The sequence below is a fragment of the Artemia sp. Qi Xiang Cuo genome, unplaced genomic scaffold, assembly GCF_049724085.1.
Source record: "Artemia sp. Qi Xiang Cuo unplaced genomic scaffold, ASM4972408v1 HiC_scaffold_3007, whole genome shotgun sequence".
Classification (NCBI taxonomy): Eukaryota; Metazoa; Arthropoda; class Branchiopoda; order Anostraca; family Artemiidae; genus Artemia; species Artemia sp. Qi Xiang Cuo.
The window spans coordinates 1-23,444 of record NW_028300402.1 but is presented as its reverse complement, the minus strand read 5'-3'; the positions used below and the strand labels follow the sequence as shown (position 1 = coordinate 23,444).

The window sequence follows — 23,444 nt, the reverse complement described above, 5'->3', positions numbered from 1 at the left end:
AAAGACCGGGGGCTGTTACTGTGAGAGGTTAGGTCGTCTTTCGTTGCTCGTTTCTCTAAGTGCAGTTGATTCTGTTTTTTTAAATTTAATTGTGCTTTATCCCCTGTAGACGATGTTAACATCAGTGCTTTTCTTGCTTTAATGGCTGCTATATTATGTAGACTGAGGCCCCCAACTCTTAAAAACCAAATTCTGGGTAATTGTCTGTGATATAATATTATTTTTACTTATTAGGTTCTCTAAAAAAAGGGTCCCATAGGCAAATATAAGGAATAATGCACTTCTTATTTTATATTTTCCAAATTCTGCTGCTTCGTGGCAGTTCCAAAACATCTACTCGCCCAAAATAGAAACTCTCACTGCTTCTAACTTTTTTTTTAATTCTGACTTTGTTGGCAAAATTTTGTCATCCATTCTCAAACAAAGAAAAGTCTACAACTATAACTACTCATGACAAGTGTGTACTTTTCATTTCTTTACCTAGATACCCCCCCCCCATACCCCCCACCTGAAATCTTGCACTATGATAGATAATTTTCTTGCTCACATAACTGCTATAAAAAAGTAAACTGACGGCCCCCCCAAAACAAAATCCTGGATATGCCACTGGTAAGGAGCAACGTTAAAACTTAAAATGAACAGAAATTGTTACATATATGAGGGGGTTTTCCCCTAGTCAATACCTCGCTCTCTATACTAAAATTTTTTAGTACTTTCAAAAGACCTATCTATTCTAATTAAACAGCCTTTGTGATTCAGGGATTTGTAATTTGAACAAAGTTTGAACTTAGCATAAAGAGCAAGATATTGACTCGGGGGCGAACCCCCTCATATACGTAATAATTTCTGTTTATTTGAAGTTTTAATGTTGCTCCTTGCTTACAGTTGAAAAAACTTTTTTTTTTATTTGAAAAATAAACCACATCAACAACCAGAGTAATGAAGAGCCTTATAAATGATCCATTTACAATTGTTGAACTGAATAGTGTGATAAGTAGCTTGCCAGCTACCACACCAGGCAATGATGGAATTTACCCCCCTCTTCATTAAAAATCTATCTGAGACTTGGGTAACAACTCTTTTAGACATCATAAATGATCAATGGTTCTATAATGAATTTCCTGGAATATGGAAAGAAGGTATTGCATATATGCTACCTAAGTATGGCAAAGACCTAACCAGTTTAAATAGCTATAGATTATTACCCTGTTGCCAGTTATTGGTAAAGTTTATGAGAGACTTATAAAAAATAGAATAAATTACTTCGCAACAGAGAAAAAGAATTTGAATGATTTTCAATGTGGATTTGTCAAAGATTGTAGCACAACTAAAAACTTGGTAATGTTTCAAAAAACTGCACTGCATTGCTTCCAGAACAAATTGATTATGGTAGCCGTATTCTTAGATCTGAAGGGTGCCTTTGATAGAATTGTCCATAGGGAAATTCTTAATAACCTTATAGAAGCCAAGTTTAAGGGAAGGATACTTGCAATAATTTATAGTTTCTTAACCAAACGTAATGTCAAGGTCAAAGTTGGAAAACACACTACAGTTGACCAAACAGCACCCAAGAGATCAGTTCCTCAAGGCTCTGCATTGGGTCCCAACTTTTTTAATTAAAGTGTCATCCCCATAGATGATGGATCTGCTTTCCCATCTGTCTTTGCTGATGATATAGCTTTATGGGCCACAGGAAGAACAATAAAAGAAGTAAAAGATGATTTACAAAGTTCATTCAAGCTCTGGAAACCTGGGCCTGCAATGCTGACATTGAATTTTCCTTGGAAAAAACGGTACTTTCCCATTATACGGGCATTTAAAAGGAAACCAGTCACGAAAAACACGTTTTTGACGGGTTAATTCAAGAAACGGCTATAGAGTAATGCAATCCATAACGTTGTTTTCATCACGTATACGATATTTAAACTGTTTTTTTGGGGGGTTTAGGAGAGGGGAGGTACCTAGGTTAGGTTAGGTCAGGTTACATATTAAATATATGCAATGCTTTACCCCCACCCCCCTAATGTGGTTTATCTTGGATAAATCATGTTAATGATGTAAGCAGATCATGCAAAAAAGACTGAATGTGATAAAAATGCTTACAGGACCCAAACATGGAGTAATAGCTCCTTTCCTTGTGGAGTTTTACTGCAAATATGTTCATCCAAGAATTGAATATGGCTTGCAGATATATGGTTTGTCAGAGATTCGTTCTCTGAAAAAACTTGACACAATCCAAAATTCAGCACTTTGGATTGCCTTTGGAGCCAGGAAAACAATGCCTACAAAATTTCTGCACAGTGAAGCTGGAGTACCATTAAGTTTGACCCGTATGAAAATTCAAGCACTAAGTTATCTTCAAAAGGTTTGGATCAGTGATAATAATCCTATTAAAACCAGAATAATCAAGACCAGTAGAATACTTACAAAGAATCCAGATAGAAGAATGGATAAGCAGTATTGCATTGAATTGGCTCTTTCATTATTACACAAAGAAGATATTACACTGAACCTAACAATGGTATTGAAGGTTCCCCCAGTGATACAAATTCCCCCTTGGACATTGAAATAACTATCAGGAAGCACTGAATTCCCTGCAGTCATAATACCACATGTACTTCCTATCTTCAATTTTTCAGGCAGAGTGCATTGCAATTCAAATTACCGTCAATATGATCAGAAGATACTGCCAAAATTATGAACCATATGTAATATTTTGTGACTCTTCAGAGCGTTCCAATAACAATTCTAAATTTTCATCTAAAAAAGAATAAAAGTTCTGAAATTCATAAATGTTATTCTACATTGCTTGATTCATTGAATTGTGGCTGTCAATATCTTTACAATGGTTGCCTGATCATGCTGGGATCCCTGGTAATGAGTCTGTAGACAAGCTAGCTAAAGAAGCCATATTGGATGGCAAAGGTTTAACGCTCGACACACCAAATGAAATAAGCCAAATTGCTAATAAAATACAAAAGATAACAAGGAATGACTGATTATTGCTATGTAATACGGCAACAAGAAGAATAAACAGACAGCTTAACCTCAGCCAAATCAAATCTCGGAATTTACTATCATCTTAATTGACAAAGAGGAAGAGCTGCTTTTCCTATAAGATCAGGACATTGTGGTACAGTAAGTTACATGGGACGTTAATATGGTGAAAATCCAAATTGTGAAAATTGTGGAACAAATGAAACATTGGAACATATTTTATTTGATTGTCCATCATATGTAAACTATAGCAAAAAGATTATGGATTTTTTTTTGCATTGAATGGTTTACCAATGCAGATAAATCATGCTGCATGGAATAGAGAACATTCATTAACAATAATTAATCTCATATTAGATTTTTTGTCCATGACTGATAAACTTGGAAGTGTGTAGTGCCTTATCTATAAAATTGTATACATGTCGTCTTTTAATTTGCAGCATCCGGAAGTTTGCTGCACATTGAAGAAAGAGAAAGAGAACAAAATCTGGTCACAAGGTCCTTGAAGACGTGAGGTGACCTCAAATCAACTCAACATCACCAAATGTTCTGAAAACTAATACGTGCAATCAATTCCAAAAACTGTAGTAGCATCAACTATTCAAAATTTGACTGGTTTGTGCTTAGTTCTTTAGTAGTTCATATGCTTTTACTGTGAAAATGATTGTCAACACTAATAGGACATTAATATCAAGCATTTTGGGAATTTTTATATCCTTGGTTTTATTTCACTTTTTTACAGTATAAAATCTGATATGTTTGTTTTGACATCCCATAGTGTTCGGAACAATATTTTGGTGCATGTCTAGGAGCAGTCCAGTACATGAGGAAACATGTTAAGGAAACAATTCTTACTTCATAATATGCAGAATAATCCTAGTTAACATATTTTGCAGGGGGAAAACCATTAGCTCAACCTTTTTCCTTGTATTTCCAGTTTTTCTATCACATTTTAAATATTTGTCTGTATTTGCTAAGTTTTTAATATTGTTTATAAACAAACACCCAAATGCCATCTAACTAATCTTACTTAACCCAAATTATCAGTATTTGTCTATTAATTTGGTTTTGGTAGGTGGCATTGATGGCTAACTATGAAAATGCTGTCAAATTCATGTTTATTTTTCAGAATTTTGGTTAAAAATTGTTTACTACAATGAAATAATTGAAGATAAAGGTTCCCCCCTTTAAAATATGTGAACTAAGATTTTTCTGCATATTATGGAGTGAGAATTGTTTTCTTAACATGTTTCCTTATGTACTGGAATGCTTATAGGCTTATACCCATACTTCATCTAAAGTTTGGTGTTAAAATAAAATTACTTCTTTCCAAAATGAAACAGAGTAAAGGTGTAGGCTAGTGGCTAAATATTCCTTATAGATTGTTTTGGGTACCTGTTTGACTGACCATATCTCTAGCAGTAATCTGTGCAAAAAAAGAGGTTTAAAAATATTAAAAAATATTGCTTCATACAGCAATAACAAGAGAATGGTTGAGATAGCTAGTACGTGTTATCCAGATTAAGGATGACAAATTGTTGAATAGGTTGAGAGGATGTTATAAAAAAAAGATTTAAGGGTAATTAGAACTTCTTGGGAGGGTGTTAGAGGGATGCATTGAATAGATTGGGATGGAGAAGGAATGTATGTGGCTTTGCTGGCCTCAGGCAGCTTAATGCTGCTGTGAATTGTTGATAGTAGTAGTTTTAGTATTGTGGTTCTACAAAAAGAGGTAGGTTAGAACTAAAAGAGGTGCACTTTTTGATTACTAATTTTATATTCATTTTTATACAGACTAGAGTTTGGAATATGTGTTGCTTGCCCAATCACAAAGACTGACTAAGCAGCCATGGAATCAGTCTAGAGGAGCACAAAAAAATATATTAAGGACCTCTATGATGTTCCTTATCCATCCTGTATCTGTAAGCTTAGAATACCATCTCTAACATATCAACACAAACATGGCAATATGATAACATCAACCTCAACTTCCAGACCCACTACAACAGCATTATTGGGAAAGCAAATCGTGTTGCAGGATTTTTAAGGCGCAACTTCACTTTTGGAAATGATAAGACCCTTTGCCTTCTCTACAAAGCTTTAGTACGGCCAATCCTTGAATACGGTCATTGCATTACACGTCCCTTTTACAACAAAGTTATCGAAGCTCTCGAAAAAGTTCAAAGACGAATAACAAAGTTCTGTCTGACTCTGAGAAACTTACATTACAAAGATAGGCTCTGCAAGCTCAAGCTTTTATCACTAGCTTATTGACTGCACCGAGGAGACCTCATTGAGGTATACAAGCTTTGCTACGACGCCTAGGAAAACAACCATGTTACCGATATTCTCAGCTTCAGCCACACGAACCTCCATGGTCACAACCTCAAACTTCAAGAGGAGAGGTTCCAAAAGGATATTGGCCAATGGGTGTTCAAGAACCGAGTAACACAACCCTAGAACAAGCTTCCCTTCGAAGTCACCAATGCCAACTCGTTCAGGCAGGAACTGGACAAATACTACAGTGAAAGTGCCTATAACGTTGGTCAATTTAAAAGATTTTTGTAGAGGCCCTGTGGCCTATTTGTTTTGCATTATATTATTATAACAGCATAGAAGCTTCTAAATTCTAAGAATACCATTTCTGGTCTTTTCCAACTGGACAATTCAAAGAAAACTCATGGTCAACCTCATAAGCTTTTCCAGAAATGAGTAAATACCCGATTAAGGAACAAATTCTTTTCAAATAATGTTGTCAGCTTGTGGAACTCGCGCAGTGAAAAAACAGTGACCTCTACGAGCATGGATAGGTTCAAGTCATCAGTAGACAGGGAGTGGCTCAACAAACCATAGTGCCCTGGTTGGGATGCCACACAGATGACTAACTGTCATTTCTGAAACCAGTCAACACAGAATTTGTCCTAGCTAGCAAGTGTAATTTAAGGTTGGTAATTAATGGTTTTGTTTGTGTTTTTGAAAATTCATCCCCATCCCTATTAAAGGTCTCATGTTGCTCTAGGCTATGTTAAAAACTAACACAATATTTCATGAAAACTGATCCAAAAACAAATAAAAATGAGGAAATATGGTTAATAGATATTTGCTGGATGTTGTAAAGCAAGAATTTTATCATTTTTCGGTCAGTTTAATAAAGCTTTGAGCTGTATAAGACTATTAAAGGATAGCTGGGAATGAATTGTTAAACATGTGAACAAAATATCTGTTTTGTTCACCATAGGTACAATCTGTTTCTATGGTGACAGTCCTAAGGAAGATCAAACAAAGCAAAGCTCAAGTTGAGGAGTTGATCCACCAAAAAGCTAATGGGGAGGTGGATATGACAATTCTTTAGGTTGCCATTGTACAAAAAAAAACTTGCTAGTTGGAGCAACCTTCTGACCTCTCCAATGTTCCACTGATGACTCTGCCTCCTTCTACCCCTGTAAATTGTTTAAGTGATATAGTCATGCACCATTTAATCTTGTCTCTGAAATGCCTAGTAGTGTTAATAATAATGTTTCTTTGTCTGATGCTGACCTATCTTTTGCTTCTATTTCTAGTGTTTCTTCTGCAATAACTTGCTAACCTACTGTTTCTTCCTTGTTATTTCACAGTGTGGTATCGAACAATATTCCTAATTCTTTGGTTCCTGCTTATATTAGTCCTGCATCCTGATACTAGTCATGAATTAAAGTTATCAAGTATTTTGCACTAGGTTGCATCAAGACACAGTCAATTGTAGGCAGAAAAAAGCCAAGACAGATAGTCCAAGCATTTGAGAGGCAAATGTTTAAATGTCTGGGGTACGGGTAAATAGCAGGAGTATGCATAAATCTCTTATTGGACACACACTTGTTTGTTTGTTTGCCTAGAGTCTCAGCCATGCTAACCAAGAATTTAAAATTGACATAAGACCGTTAGATTGCCTGTAATGAGAGGCAAGCAAGACCTGCTTGCCTATGGTCTTAAGAAGGTTGACCAAAAATTTATAATTGACATAGGACTATAATAATAAATTTGCTTTAAATAACAGGCAAACAATCATTTAAAGCCATCTTTATCTTTCCAATAGTACCTATTAATTGCCCATGCTCAGCTCCACATTCTGAAAAAATTTTGAATTTTTCAGAAATTTTTCAAATTTTTGGGTCACTTGCCCGAGACTCTGGGCGGGTGGACACCCCCAAATATTGTCCCAAATTCCTCTCTCAATTTAGCGCTTGTTCACAGATGTCATAAGTGTCTCCAGTCACTTTCCCAATAGTATCTATTCTTTGCATCAGCTAAGTTCATTAATCTGAGCCAATTTCCACTTTTTCAAGTTTAGGGTCACTTGCCTGAGACTCTGGGCAGGTGAGGTGGGCAACTCCAAGAATTGTCCTAACTTCCACTCTCGCCTTAGAACTTATTCACGGATACCTAAAACTGTCAATGATTAGACTGTTTCCGTAGCGGTAACCATGCATGCGCTATACACATACCAACAATATTCCTACCTCTCAAGGAATGAAGTTTTATACTTCCAATGTTGATAGCCCCCCTAATAAACTTTCTGAACTTTCCTTTTATATGTTAATGGCAGATGTGGATGTTGCAGCAATTACAGAAGTTGTGAAATTACACCTTGTCAGCCTTATCACCTGATGAAATCCAAATCAATAGTTACCAACTCTTTTCTTACCTGCATTCCCCACTTTGTCACAGAGGAGTGTGTTTATATGTAAGAGATGTACTAAAGGTTAGGCTCATTCATTTTAATTCTCTTATTACTAATGGAATTGAGTCTGTTTGGATAAAAATAAACAATTGTAATGTTTGGTATATAAATCTTTATTTAAAACCCAGGCACCTATAATAAAGAACACTATAAGCAAAGCAAGCAAGCATAACACATCAAGGCAAATAAGCATAATCACGCAATAGCAAGCTGGTGTATAACCACAAGCATAAAGCAAGGTATCACATAATGCTACATCCCCCTTCAGCTATTTCCAAGAGAAGATTTCCTTCTACCTCTAGGCATGGAGGCGCTAGGCTTATTCTGCTAACTGCTAATAACTTGGCTCACACAATTATCACTCACTACAGGACACAACAGAACACAACAGCCGGAGGCACAAGGATCACTCCCATCAGTTACCAATGGGTTTTGGCAAACCTACACTAGACACAATTGCTTCATTGTCACTTCGTTATTCATTATAGGTTTAGTCTCTGGTGGCTTCACCACTCTGCTGGATCTTATCGCCTGAGCACCTGTTGCTTGTGCTTGGATTGTGCTAGACGGTTCACTTGCTGACAGGTGGGGCTCATCTATGGCCATACCAGGCTCGGTGGCGGTAGTCGGGAATCTCTGCAATGATCTGTGCAGACTCATGCTTGGGGTAGTGTCAGGACACTCTGCAACCTGTCGCAGGTTTAGTGACCTTGACACAGCCCCAGAGGGGTACTTCATGGCAGGTCTATCATCAGGTGTGAGTGGAGAGGCTGCTTTGATTAAGTGTCTTTGGTTGCAGCGAAAGGTTGTACCATGTTTAGTTGATAGGTAGTACGATCTAGGCTCATCTGCCTCTTTAATTATTTCCCCGCTTTTCCACGGCGCTTCTGGCTGTTTTCTGAAGAAGTCATGGTCACCTCTGAGTTCGGGATGTTCTCTAGCATGCCGGTTATGGTAGGATTTCTGTCTGTGTTGAGCCATCTTTCTGCTCGCCAAGAATTCAGAAGTCATTACCACTCTCTTTTCCAAGTGCTTTTCTGTGCATGGCAGTTTTGAGCGGAGCTGGCGGCTCATGAGCATTTGTGAGGGGGCAGCTAAACCGTCTATTGGGGTGTTACGGTATTCCAGAATCCGAGATATGGGTCTGATCCATTTTCACTTGCCTTGGTCATGATGCTCTTGCAAGTCTGGATAGTCTTTTCCACTAATCCATTTGACTGGGGGTATATTGGACTTGAAGTTTTTAACTCGAATTCCCAGTCTCTGTCAAACCTCTTGAATTCTTGGGACACGAATTGTCTACCATTATCAGACATCATGAACTGGGGTATGCCATGACGGGCAAAATGCGACTTCAGTTTAAAAATGACTTCTGCAGATGTTAATTCACGCAACAGATCTGTTTCAAAAAAGCGACTATGGTAGTCCACCACTAGGAGGCTCTTAGGAGTGGAGACACTAGGAGTGCCTCTTTTTTTAGACTCCTTCTGTTTTTTTTGGCATGTGTAGCAGCTGACAATCAGATTTTCTATGTCTGTGTTCATTTGAGGCCAGTAGATGAGCATTCTGGATCTCTGTTTAGTTTTCTCCATCCCTAGATGGGACGCGTGTAGCTGTTTTAACGTGTCGGATCTCATACATGCTGGTACAACTATCTTGTCTCCCTTGAATATGATTTCGTCATTGATGCACAGTTCGTGTCGGACTCCCCAAAATGGAAGTACGTGACTAGGACATAGCTTGCGGCAAACTGGCCAGCCAGTTTCTATAATTTGTCTGAGTGCAACTAGCTGAGGGTCTTCTTTAGACTGGTTGCGGATTTCTTGCAGTTTTGAGTCGCTCACCGGAAGTAACTTGACAACTTGGTGTACATACGTTTCGAGTTCTCTCTGGCTTGCTTTGTCAATGTCTGACAGGTGGAGCCTTGATAAAGCATCAGTGACTGGTAATTCTGCGCCGGGTTGGTAAGTGAAACTCAATTTGTATGGCTGAATCTGGAGCATCAGAATCTTTTGTAGTCTTGCTGGGGCCTTGTGCAAAGGCTGTCGTAAGATGGTTTCAAGAGGGTGATGATCAGAGAACACATTGACTTGCCTTCCATAAATGTAATGATGGAAATATCGGCAGCCAAATACAATGGCGTAAAGCTCTTTCTCTAGCTGTGAGTATCTATGCTTGGTAGGTGTAAGAGCCCCTGAAGCGTATGCTATTGCCTGTCCATTCGTTGAGATGTATGCTCCTAGGCCGTGTGATCGACTGTCAGATCAATTGAGGCACTTCGGTGATCAAAGAAATGAAAGTGCGACACAATGGAGCCCTTTATTTCCTTTAAGGCAACATCGTGCTTTATTTCCCAAACAAAGTCTTTTTCTCTGCAGATGTCACGAAGGTCCTTGCATTTTTTTGATAGATTAGGGATGTATCTGGCTAAGTAATTCAGTAATCCTAGGAGTGTGGTCAGCTCTTCTTTGTTCGCTGGCTTCGGCATTGCGTTAATTGCACGTAGCTTCTCTGGATCAGGGTGCATCCCTTTTTTGCCAATCATCTGGCTAAAGTATATTATCTCTTGTACACCAAATTTACATTTACTGAGGTTGAACCTCAACCCTTTTGCTCGTGCCCTCTTTAAGACAGCAACAAGACGCTGATTATACTCTTCCAGGGTTGAACCGAAAACTAGCAGATCGTCTATGATAACTATAAAGCCAGTGAGACCTTCAAACACTTCCTCAATGCGCCTCTGGAATTCGTCCTGCGCTGATATAGTGCCAAACGGCATACGCTTGAAACGGTATCTTCCAAAGATAGTGTTGAATGTAGTTAGGTCTGAGGATTCCTCATCTAGCAACAATGACCAGTATCCTGAACGTGCGTCTAGCTTTGTGGAGTACTTTGCTCCATTCAAGTTGGATGTAGAGTCTTCTAGCGGTGGAATAGGGTAGTGGGGTCTTCTGATGGATTTATTGAGATCCACAGGGTCAATACAGAGGCGGAGAGTGCCATCTTTCTTTTGAACGGCCACCATGGAGTTGATTCATTCAGTAGGGAGAGTCACCTTCTCAATGGTACCGTCTTTCCCCATTTTATGAAGCTCTGCTTTAAGCTCGTTGCGAAGAACTGATGGAATTTTCCTTACAGCATGAACCATAGGGATGGCTCTGTCCTTCAAATAAAAATGGCACTTGCCATCCAGCTTTCATACCCCTTTGAAGACATCATTAAACTCTTTAATAATCTCCAAAACAGAGTTGCAGATTGGTACTTCAGTGCGTGCAGCAGAGTTGACCTTCATGATCAATTTAATAAGGTTCAGATCCAAGCTTGATCTTAAGCCAATTATGGGAACAGAGTCTGCTTCTACAATGTAGAATTGCTAGTTGGAAGGCCTTGATTGTTCATAGGTACGGCTCACAGTACATGTCCCTCGAAAGGGAATCCTTCCACCGCAGTAACTAGTAAGCTTCTGCTTAGCCTTGGTTATTTCTGGCTTTGGCAAGAGCATGTCAAAATACTTGATAGGAAGGATATTTGCTTGCACTCCTGTGTCAATTTTGAAGTTAACTGGCAACTGGGCGTTTATTTTGAGGGAAACTATGGCTTATTGCTTGTTATTTGTTCCGAGACTTCATGAAACTACATTTACGACCTTGTTGCTTCTGCAGACGCGTGCAAAATGGTTAGGCTTGCGGCACTTTGTACATGTTTTTGCTTTTGCAGGACATGCGTGATTAGGGCTGTAGCTGCCTCCACAGAAGTAGTATTTTCTAGATTTTGGGCTGGTGGTCTTGGACTCGTCCTTTCTTCTGCTTGGGCGGCGATTGATTTTGTGAATGGAATCGACTTCTTTTTTTATGCTACCTTCCTCAAACGTTCTTAGCTGTGGCGGGTTGTTTCAAACATGTGACATTTCTCTATAGTTGTTTCAAGGGTTAGGGCATCCCCTTCTACCTGCAGGCGCTCTCTGATACGTGGGTTCAGCATTTCACAGACTATTCTATCTCGTACCATTTCGTCTGCGTCCCTGTAGCTACAGGCCTGAACTAAGGTTTTCACCTCTGTTATGTAGCTTTCTAATGCTACAACAATCAAACAATCTCAGTTGTAGTGGGTGTTGTTTATAGAAGCCCCAGTGCTCCATGTGTTTTCAACTCTGAATCGAATTTGGTTGCTGTGTTATCACATGTGATGTCCAATTTGCAAGTTATGATCTTTTCTTTCTAGGAGATTTTAACCTTCCTAAAATCCGATAAATTGATGGATCTGGTTTTTGCTCTAGAAATCCTTCTTTTTGACTCCCCTCTCTGATAATTCTCTGTCAAACAATTTCACAACCAACTCGTTTCAGGGAAGACCAAGTTTCCAACGCTCTTGATCTGATTATTCTCAGTAATCCTGACCTTCTTATAAAAAATGTAAAATAATCGCACCCATTGGTAATAGAGACCATGTTGTAATTATTTCAGATTTATGTTTGCCTAGTAAACAACCCTTTTCCAAGCAACAAAATATGTCAATTATAAACGAGTCTCCAAAGGACTTGCCAATGTCAATTGGGAACAGCTTATCACCAATGATATTAGTGAGGGTTGGTCTAACTCTTATCATATAAAAGTCTATCTTTTTAACTACAGAAACAAGTAAGCTAATTAATAGAAAACATCAAGCATGGAATCATTGCAGGAAAAAGAAAACCTCAGAAAATTATCAACTCTTCATAACCAAACAACCAACCACATCAAGCAGTTGAAGAGATGGTCTGAGGAAGTGTTTTCTGATGATGTTGGCAAAAGTCCTAAATCTTTCTGGCGTTATGCCTCTCAAAAATGTTGCAGCAGACACACTGCCCTGATATCCTGCCAAATAGACCAGTTGCTGATCCTGAGCTGAAAGTTGATACTCAACCAACAATTTGCATCTGTTTTTTCCTCAAATTCCACTATTGTTTTTCCCCTGCCTCTTATGTATGATGTATCACATAATTTGGAACCTATTCTGATTAATGATTCAATAATTTTAAAGGAACTTATGTCCCTCAAAATGAATAGGTCTGCTGGTCCAGACTGCATTCATCCGTGTATCCTCCATGAATGTTGAACAGTCTTGTGTCAACCTCTTTTCTTACTGTTCAAGTTATCATCAAACCTTTCCAGACTACCTCTAGATTGGAAAATAACCCCTATCATTCCAATATCTGAGAAAGTTAGAAAGAACCTTGCTGAAAATTACTGACCTATCAGCATGACATTGGTAGTTGCTAAGGTTCTTGAAAGAATAATCAATTCTGGAGTTATTAGACATATTGAAGCAAATAATATCTTGTACAACTCACAACATGGCTTTCGTTCTGGAAGATGAATTAATGCCTATCTCCTTGAATCATATGACGATATCACTAAGTTACTTGATACAGGTGTGCTTACTGACTTGATTCTGCTTGCCTTTGTAAAGCTTTTGACAAAGTTTGTCACAAGCAACTTGCAATCAAATTACGTGCTGTCAACCTTCAAGAGAAGTCCCTGCTCTGGATCCTTGATTTTCTTTATATGCTATCTCAATGTGTTCAGTTATTTGATGACTCTGGTAGCTGTATTCTTTCTTTGTCAAAGCATGTTTTGAGTGCAGTTCCTCAGGGGAGTCTTTTGGACCCTATACTTTTTAATATTTTCATCAATGATGCTCCTTCCACTATCAGCAGTAAACTAAGACTCTATGCTGACGACCTGAAGCACATTGGACCAGCCTTGTCCTGTGAAGATCATGCCGCCCCGCAGAATAATTTTGGATTGCCGTATCAATGGGCTGAGGCTTGGCTTCTTAAATTTATTGTTGTCAAGTGCCATGTCATTCACTCTGGCAAAATGAACTCTTGTTGATCTTATTTTCTCTCAGGTCACCCACTTTCCTCTGTAAATACTAAGCAAGATCTTGGAATCGCTATAGATAATGAATTGATATTCAGCACTCATGCTAAGAAGTCTGCTACTGGTGCTAATTCAACCATGGAGCTGATTAAGCACACTTTTTTCACTCATTTCCCTAAAGTCATCAGTCTTCTGTATAAGGGACTTGTGCGTCCTAAGCTTGAAGTTGGAATGCCTCTAGCCTCCCCTTATTTTAAAAAGACATAAAAGCGTTGGAAGATATGTAGAGACGTGACACCAAAGTGATATCCGGCATGCAAAAACTTTCCTGGAAGACTAGCAAAGCCGAAACTCCCAACTCGTATATACAGGAGAAATAGAGGTGATGTCATTTTAACCAATAAGTTACTGAGGGCAAATATACTCCCAGCAGTATTTCTCACTGATGGTCCTAACTCAAGAACTAGAGGTCATCAGCTGAAACTTATTGAGCAGTCTACCCTATCCAGAGTCCGAGTTCAATTCTTTCCCTAAAGAATCGTCAACAGTTGGAATAGACTCTGAAGAAACTGTTACTGCTGAATCTTTGGACATCTTCAAACAAAGACAGGATGACGAGGGGTCCTCTAGGGAGTGTAAACTCAACTGGGAAGCAATGGATCAGCACAGTGCACCTGATCACTAAAGAATCCTGAATACAACTCAAATCGTCAACTCTTTAGCTCTACAAGGAGAAATCCTTATATTACTCCAAGCTGCAATTTAATGTAAAAACTGTGAAAATGAAACTAAAATTAGGAATCTAAAATTGTCTGTCTTTTTGTTCTAGCATGTCTCCTTATGGAAAGCTCCTATTCTAGACTTTCACCAGAAACACTATAGAATTCTGAAAGCAACCTTAAAAATTTCGTAATATTACTTATATCATTCCTAATAGCACTTCACTTTAAACCCCCCTTTCCTCTGTTATAGCCAAAATTATATATTTCTCCACATGTCATAGATAAAATAAAGAAGCAAAAAAATACATATAGAATATTTAGTTTGCACTACATATTTATAAATTAGGAGAGGGGTAAAATGGTGCACTTTTATGAATGATATATTTAAGTATTTAGAATTTTTAATGCAGTCTTCAGGATTTTATAGCCTAGTGTTTCCTCTTGAGGGTAATTAATTCTGCACCCACACCTAAAATTTTACTATAAAATTCCATTCAACAAATTTTCAAATTTGCTACCTGTTTCAATTCGCCCCTGCTTCACCACTTTAAGATACCTGGAAATAGCCAATCCCTCAGTTAATCTCTAAGTTTTCTGGTTTTGTTTTTCAAATTGACATTATGAGTTAAATCCTGATAAGACATGAATATATAAAAAAGATAAAAACAAAACGGTTACCTTATTAACAGTTAAGAACAAATATTTTGATCATTATGCCTTCCCTAAATCCTGATTTATGGTAAATTATTGCATCATGGACACAATTGCATTCATTCCAGACTTCATTACAGCCACTTTGGAGGTTATAATTTTAAAGTCTCTAATTGGGAGCAAATAGTTGTACCTTGCATGCAACTATATTTTAGACTGAAGTGCAGGATAGATCACACTGCCTTTCTAAGAGCCAAGACTCTTGTCTTTGGCTGAATCTATGTAAGGTGAGGAAGCTGAGAGTTTTAAAATTCATTTATGGTTTTAGTTTGAAAACTATTTTTATTGGTGAGATTGGAGTAAGTGTGTTTTCTTTTTTTTTAATATTATATTTTGCTGATGATGAAAGAGATTTGGGGGTTGTTGTGGATGAAGACCTCAAATTCAGCTGCCACATCCGTGCTACAGTAGCAGGGGTTAACCAGACTGTTGGTATCATCAAGTGAACAGTCACTAGTAGATCCCCAGCAATAGTGACAAAACTCTATAAAAGCCTGATGAGGCCTAGATTGGAGTGTGAAATGTGCTTCACCACACTAATTAATTAAACAGACCAGATGGCTCTCAAATCTGTTCAAAGATGGGTGACAAAATCCGTAAAGGGTCTCAAAGATAAAGAGTATGGATTTCAACTGCAGAGCCTGCAGAGCCTGAAGCTACCAACTCTGACATACCATCAATACAGAGGCAATATGATAATGACCTATAATTTGCTAAAGTCTAACAACAAACCAGACTCCAGACTCTAACAACAAAGATATGTTTGAATCTGTAGTCAAGTACGAGAGGTCATTCAGTAAAGATGTTCTGCAAGTGTGCCAAGACAAGAAAAAGTAATTTCTTCTACAATCGAATTGTAGGTCTGTGGAAAGGTCTAAGCGAGAGGACAGTGGGATCTTCAACAATTGATAGCTTCAAATCAAATCTCGACAAGCACTGGGCAACAAAACCATGGCTCACTTATTGGGATGCAGCATATGTCCCGCAGCCCCATCATCACTAACTGGCGTGCACTGGACTCGTCCATATCGCTAGCAAGTGCGATTTAAGATAATTTAAGGTAATGGCTGTTGTATATATGGTCAAAATATCTGCTTAGGTTGTGTTCACTGTCTTCAAAAATTTCCTTATTATCTTCTGTTGTTTTACATGTTTTCACAATAAAGTACTGATCTTTCATATTAGTATTATGTTTTATAAAAACTGAAAAAAACTAGTTTTTATGTGTAGACAGGACTTTTTTCAGCCAGGCTTAGGGTTTTTTTCCCGGGGTGAACAAATCGAACCAATGGTCCTAGAAGATTGGCAAAGGGCTCGTTTGAATGGAAATTAAAAGTTCAAGTGCCCTATTTAAATGACCAAAAAGATTGGAGGGCAACTAGCTTTACCCCCCCCCCCCTCCCATGGCCATTTTTACCCCAGTGACATTTGATCAGACTTAGAGATAGCCATTGATTTAGCATAGTTGAAATGTCCAATACTATGGCTCTGGGGACCTCCACAGTCCCTAGGAAAGGGATGTAAATTTTATAATTTGCCCATTGGCAAATTGGAAATATACAGGCATTGGTAATATACAGAAAATTCTTGGGGAAAATATTCTGCATGGGGGGGGGGGGATTTCCCACAGAGTGAATTTTCCTCGGGGATGAATTTTCTAGCAAAATTTACACAGGGGAAAGGGCTGTAAGTTCTGCAATTTCTCCATTGTTTACATATGGTATTTGTTATTGGGAAATATTCAGAATTTTTAAGGGGATCTTTAACTGCGGGATTTTCTAAGGAAAATTCGTCACTGAGGGGGGAGGGATTCCCAATGTTATTTGAAAATGATAAGACATTAAATTAAAAAAAAATAGTAAGGAGAATCCTCCAGGGGAATTATCAGCAAGGGGGGAATTGTCCTTATAGGGGAGAGTTTTCTGCAGGATGATTTTTTGCGTGGGAGGAATTTTCCACAGAGGGGGAATGCAGGTTTCCCAGCATGATTTGAAAAATAATAAGAATTTAAATAATAAAACAAGTTTCTTTTAACTGAAAGCAAGGAGCAACATTGAAACTTAAAATGAACAGAAAGTATTTTTTACATGAAGGCTGTCCCCTCCTCCTTCTCTTGCTTTTTATGCTAAAGTGTGACTCTTTGTCAAAATTCTTTAAGAACTACTACTGAAACACTAGGGCCATTAAATTGGAATAAGAAGTTTTGTTACAAGCTAAAAAAAATTAGCATAAAGAGCAAGGGTTGAGGAAAAGGTAGCTCCCTTCATATTTGGAATAATACTGTTGCTTTTAAGTTTTAATTTTGCATGTTACTTTCAGTTGAGAAAACTTTTTTTATTCAATTCATCAAATGAAACTCAGAATCTTTTAATCCAGGTTTCTTATGGGGAACGTTATTGGTCACCTCTTAAAGGTATAAGTCTGTACATGCCTGTTCTGAGTTCTCTTTTCTTCTTTTTTAGTGAAGTAAGTTTTGGTAAGTTTTCAAATTACATACACTTTTGTGAAGTATAAATGAACAATGTTTCACTGTAGGTTGCTGTGATGCTTTAGTTTAGGATGCTATCAAATGAGGTTCAGTTTCTGTTAATGCAGTCTTTGTATAGGGAAAATTATTGATCACCACCAAAAGTTATAAAATTTGTATGTTTCTGTTCTGAGTTTTTTTTTCTTTTTTTTAGTGCAACCCACGTAGTGAGCACTTTTGTGAAGTATAAATGAACAATGTTCCACTGCGTGCTGCTGGGATGCTCTTGTTTAGGGTGATATCAAATGAGATTCAGTATCTGTTGATGCAGGCTTCATATGGGGAACATCATTGGTCACCTCCAAAAGGTAGAAAAATCTTTCTAGATAAACACTTCAGTGTACCAATAATGTCCATGGTCATAGTTACACTGTGGCTTAGATTTATTCAACATTTACTAGTAAATATAAGTCAGGGGGGAGGGGGTTGAAATAAAATTTGCTAAAAATCAGCTTAAGTATTTTTTTTAAAGGTTTAGTTTTTGATCTAATGAGCAAAGTTGTAATTTGCAAGTACCAATGTGTGTATTTTTAAAAAAGTTATTTGTAAATCCTCCTATTGAAATTATCCTATCCTACAGTAGGCCAACCTATATTGAAATTTCCTCTTCTTCCTTTTTATGTTTTTGGTTGATTTTATTGCATGAAAACAATCTGTAATTTAGCTCATTGAAGCAATAAAGGACTTTCCACAAGTTATAATTGTAGTTAATACTAAAAATGCTTTTTAAGAAGGAGCTGGGAATAATTAAATTGTTCCCAGTATCCCGTTCTTGGGATACTGCTGAGATGCCTTATTGGGAATTAGCATTAACGCAGTGCATTTTGATCTAATCTTATGGTAACACTTAGTTTTTAAACATAATGGGCAAATGAGAAGGTGGGCGTGGGAGGGGGATTAGTTGCCCTCGAATCACTTTCGACTATTAAAAAGGGGACTAGCCACTAATAATTTCCATCTAATCACTTTCGATTTAAAAGGGCACCAGCCCTTTCTATTTTCAATCGAATGAGCTCTTTTCGAAGTTCCCACGACAACTCTTTCGATACAAAGTGCCCTGGTGTAAACAACGACAAAAAAAATAATAATAATACATTATACCCACATCGATCCTTACTATAAAAATGTCAAGCCTTCCAATCACTTTCGACTATTAAAAAGGGCACTAGGCCTTTCGATTTCTAATCGAATGAGCCCTTTTTGAAACGACAACATTTTCGATAAACACCTTATGTGCCCCTAGGGCATAAATTACAACCCTTACCCTAAGGGCTGTTAGGGTGGTTGTCATCCTCTAAGACCTAATTTCCAGAACTTTCAACTACGTCAAAAAAATGGCTATCTCAAAATTTTGATTGGATGTGTTTGGGGAAATGGTGGGCGTGAGAGGGGCGTTAGTCGCTCTCCAATCACTTTCAACTACTAAAAATGGCACTAGCCCTTTCAATTTCCAATCAAATGAGCCCTTTTGAAGTTTCTACGACAACACTTTCAATAAAAACCTTATATACCCCTTGGGCAAAACTTACAACCCTTGCCCGAGGGCTCGGGGGGTGTCTTTCTCAAAGACCTAATTTTCAGAACTTTCTACTACGTTGAACAAAATGGCTATCAAACAAAATGAAAATTTTGATTGGATGTGTTTGGAGGAATCGTGGGCGTGAGGGGGGGGGGGGGTTAGTTTCCTATAAGTCACTTTCGACCATTAAAAAGGGCAATAGCCATCTCAGATTCCAATTGAATGACCACCTCTTGAAGTTTCTAAGGAAACGCTATCTATGAAAACCTTATTTGCTCTCAGGGCATAACTTAAAATCTTTGCCCTGGGAGCTCTGGGGGTTTTGTCATCCTTAAATACATATTTTCAGAACTTTCAACTACGTTGAACAAAATTGCTATCTCTATACTTTCATTGAATGTTTTTGGGGAAATGGTGAGCGTGAGAGGGTGTTTAATTACTCTCCACTCACTTTCGACTGTTAAAGAAGGCGATTTCAATTTCCAATCAAATGAGCTCTTTTTGAAATGTCTACAACAACTTTCTATATAAACATTATATGCCCCCAGGGCATAACTTACAACCCTTGCAATGAGGACTCTGAGGGGGGTTATCATCCTAAAAGACCTAATTTTCAGAACTTTCAACTACTTTGAACAAAATGGATATATCAAAATTTTGAGTGGATGTGTTTGGGAAAATGGTGGGCGTGAGAGGGGCGTTAGTCGCTCTGCAATCACTTTCAACTATTAAAAAAGGTACTAGCCCTTTCAATTTCCAATTGAATGAGCCCTTGTGAAGTTTCTACGACAATGCTTTCAATAAAAAACTTATATGCCCCCAGGGCATAACTTACAACCCTTGCCCTGAGGACTGTGGGGGGGGGGAGGGGCTGTCATCTTTAAAGACCTAATTTCCAAAACTTTCAATTACGTTGAATAAAATGGATATCTAAACATTTTGATTGGATGTGTTTTGGGAAATTGTGGGCCTAAGAGGGGGGTTAGTTGCCCTCCAATCACTTTCGACTATTACAAAGAGCACTAGCCCTTTGAATTTCCAATCAAATGAGCCCTTTTTCAAGTTTCTACGACAAAGATTACAATAAAAACCTTATATGCCCCTAGGGCATAACTTATAACCCTTGCCCTAAAGACTGTGGGGGGGGAGTGTCCCAAAGGTATAATTGACTAAACTTTAAACTGCTTGGAACACATTGACCATCTAGAAATTTTGGTTAGATATATTTGGGGAGATGGTAGACATGGAAGGGTGTTAGTTCCCTTCTAATCGCTTTGGACTGTTAAAAAAGGCACTAGCCCTTTGAATTTCCCATCAAATGAGCCCTTTTGAAGTTTCGACGACAACGCGTTCAATAAAAACCTTATATGCCCCCAGGGCATAACTTACAACCCTTGCCCTGATTGCTGTGGCTGGTTGTCATCCTCAAAGACCTAATTTCCAGTACTTAAAACTACGTTGAATGGCTATCTCAAAATTTTGATTGGATGTGTTTCGGGAAATGGTGGGCGTGGAAGGGGTGTTAGTTGCCTTCCAATCACTTTCGACTATTAAAAAGGGCACTAACCACTCCAATTTCCAATTGAATGAGCCCATTGAATGAGCCACTCCAAATTCCAATTGAATGAGTTTCTATGACAACTTCTTCGATACGAAGTGCCCTGCTCTAAAGGAAAAAAAATAAATAATACATTGTACCAACATTGTTCTTATATGCCCCCAGTGCATAACTTAAAACACTTGCCCTGAGGGTTGTGGGGAGTGTCCTCCTCAAAAACATATTTTCTATCTGGAAATCAACTACGCTGAACAAAATGGCTATCTCAAAATTTTGATTGGATATTTTTGGGAGAAGGATGGGCGTGGGGGGGGGCTAGTTGCCCTCCAATCACTTTCGACTTTTAAAAAGGGGACTAGCCACTCTAATTTCCAATCGAATGAGCCCTTTGCGAAGTTTCTACGACAACTCCTTCGTTGAGAAGTTCCCTGGCATGGAAAAAACCAAAAAAAATTCCAATACATTGTGCCAACATCGTTCTTTACTCAGGCAGCGCGATCGCGATGCCTATGATAACTTTTAGGATTTAGCGCTCGATAGCTACAAAGGAAGTACAATAATGAATTGATTGGATTCTTGATATCTAAAAGTATATGGTAAGAATGGGTGTCCATAGGACTCGATACCCATTTTTTTTTAGGACAGAGGACATACAATATTCAAACAGTGTATTTTTCGGCTACTATTTTCCGGTTTCTTGGAAGGAATTTCAGGAGAGAATTGTTTATGAACCGAAAAGCACTTACGCTTTTAAGTTCATTGTACAAGCTGTCTGGCCATTTGACGTCGATAGTTTTTTTTTTTTTTTTTTTTTTTTTTTTTTTTTTTTTTTTTTTTTCCTAAGCAAATCGTAATTCACTCTAAAAGTAATTATATTCAATTAAATAGTAAAGTGGAATCAAAATTTGTAAGTAAAATACCTCCCATCTAATTCTGGGTTTTAGTACTATATCAGTATAATAGCAAACTAGATATTACAGCACAGAAAAATGGAAATACTGGTGAACGGGGTTGTTTTACAGCCTTTTGTTTTTTCGATAAGAAATAACTGTCCACGATTGTTTGTAACTAAATGTTTCAACCAAAACACATGTTGATGTCACTGTTGCCAGATACCAGTTCTGAAAATCAGGCGTCTGTTTGGAGACGCGCAAATGCAAAGATAAAAATGATTTTCAGGAATATAAATTGGTTATCTTGTTCTCTGTTTCCATAGAAAACTTTGTGCAATATGTTCGAACCCTAGAATATGGCTAAAGGGCAGGGGACGTGTAACTTTTTTCAGCACTGATTTCAGCAGCTCAGTCGGCAAACGATGGCGGTACAAAAACAGTGCCCTTTGCGCAAGATTTTCAAAACTGAACATAATGGACACCAATAGTGAACTGCAGTTTATAAATAGTTCCATGATTTACCTCAAATTATTTCTTTTGATTTTGCTGTTGAAGAGAAGGAAACAATTGAGGACTGAAACAGCTCAGGAAGAACATCCACCAAAGAAATGAGCATGGGTCAGACCATCTTGGATGTCCAGAATCGGAAACTCGGTGCCGTTTTGTAATTCGGCACCGGAAACAAGACAATTTTCACGCTCGAATTGCTGTCATTTTCGTTGCAATTTGGTGCTGGAAAAAACTACTTGTTCCCAGCCTCTAACTTATAAGAGTGGGAACCGGTGCTGATGTCCACACACACCATCTAGCGTTTGGAGACACTTGGTATTTTTCAAGCTCTCTAAGCATTCTTCTGTTAGGAACTGAGATCGGACATTATTACCCCGAATTTACCAATTCCACTAATCAAATTAATGATTCTTACTATTACACTAAAAAAATGCCTAGTGTCGCAAAACGCTTTTTTTTGCTGACACTAAAGCTAGTTCATGGTCTTATAAGTTACCCATACTCTTTTCTTAAACCTTATCTTTGTACATTTCTGCTAGTAAAGTCGGTGTAATTAGCAAAACATATTTTTGTCACGGAAATGACAAAATAATTCCATAACCGCTACTGGATCTTTAGCTGTTTTTTAAAGATTGAGACGCCAAAACATGCATACACCTTGTATTATATACCGGATCATTGGCAAAAACACAAGCCAAATAAATTTACGAGCGAATAGACCAAAAAATACCTACGAGGTAAGCTAGCCAACATTTCTTTTATTTTGTCCTGGATGTACCATCATACCCAGGACTATTCCTAGAGCTGGTGGCGCCTGGGGCAAAATTAATTACGGCACTCACGCTCCCGACTCAAACAAAAATAGAGTAAGCCCCAGAAGCCTGATTCCTGGTACACCTCCAGCCATACCCCCCAGCCACGGCACCTGGGCAGCTTGCCCTGGTCGCCCACCTCTTTGAACGACCCCAATACAATTAATGTTATTATAAATGGGACATAATGGCTCAGACCCGCCATCTTGTATAAAAATGAAACTCATAAAATAGGTTATATGTCTTGGAAAAACTTAAATTCGTTTTACCTTTGCTTTTTCACTGTGACTGAATTTTACTGCTTTATCAGGTCATTTGGATGAAGGAGAAAATGAGAGGGAAGCTGCATTAAGAGAAACTATGGAAGAAGCTGGAATAGGTCTCCAAGATTACGATATTCTCAACTTTAAGGAAAGTCTATCCGTAAGTCTATTAATATTCTTACTCTTATCAATTTAATTTGGCATATATAATTTGATTTAACCCAAATATGGGCCAAGTTAAATAAACGATATAAACGACAAAAAATCTTCATAATTAAGAATGATAATAACAAATTATTCTATGAGTGCCGGGTAGACGCGTGGCTCTTGAAGGATGTGGTGTCAGAAGATTTT

The 23,444-nt window shown here is 38.0% G+C and overlaps 1 protein-coding gene across 1 annotated transcript in view; it reads left to right on the top strand.

The window, feature by feature from the left end:
- The window catches only part of LOC148938720 (bis(5'-nucleosyl)-tetraphosphatase [asymmetrical]-like), a gene marked incomplete at its 3' end in the record, with an annotated part of 37,820 nt that extends 14,570 nt beyond the window's left edge, over nucleotides 1-23,250 (top strand). The window contains exons 2-3 of the mRNA XM_089107592.1: nucleotides 17,690-17,843; nucleotides 23,138-23,250. Of these exons, the coding sequence (XP_088963718.1) occupies nucleotides 17,726-17,843; nucleotides 23,138-23,250 (231 nt within the window). The remainder of the gene's footprint in view (nucleotides 1-17,689; nucleotides 17,844-23,137) is intronic.
- Nucleotides 23,251-23,444: the final 194 nt, after the last annotated feature.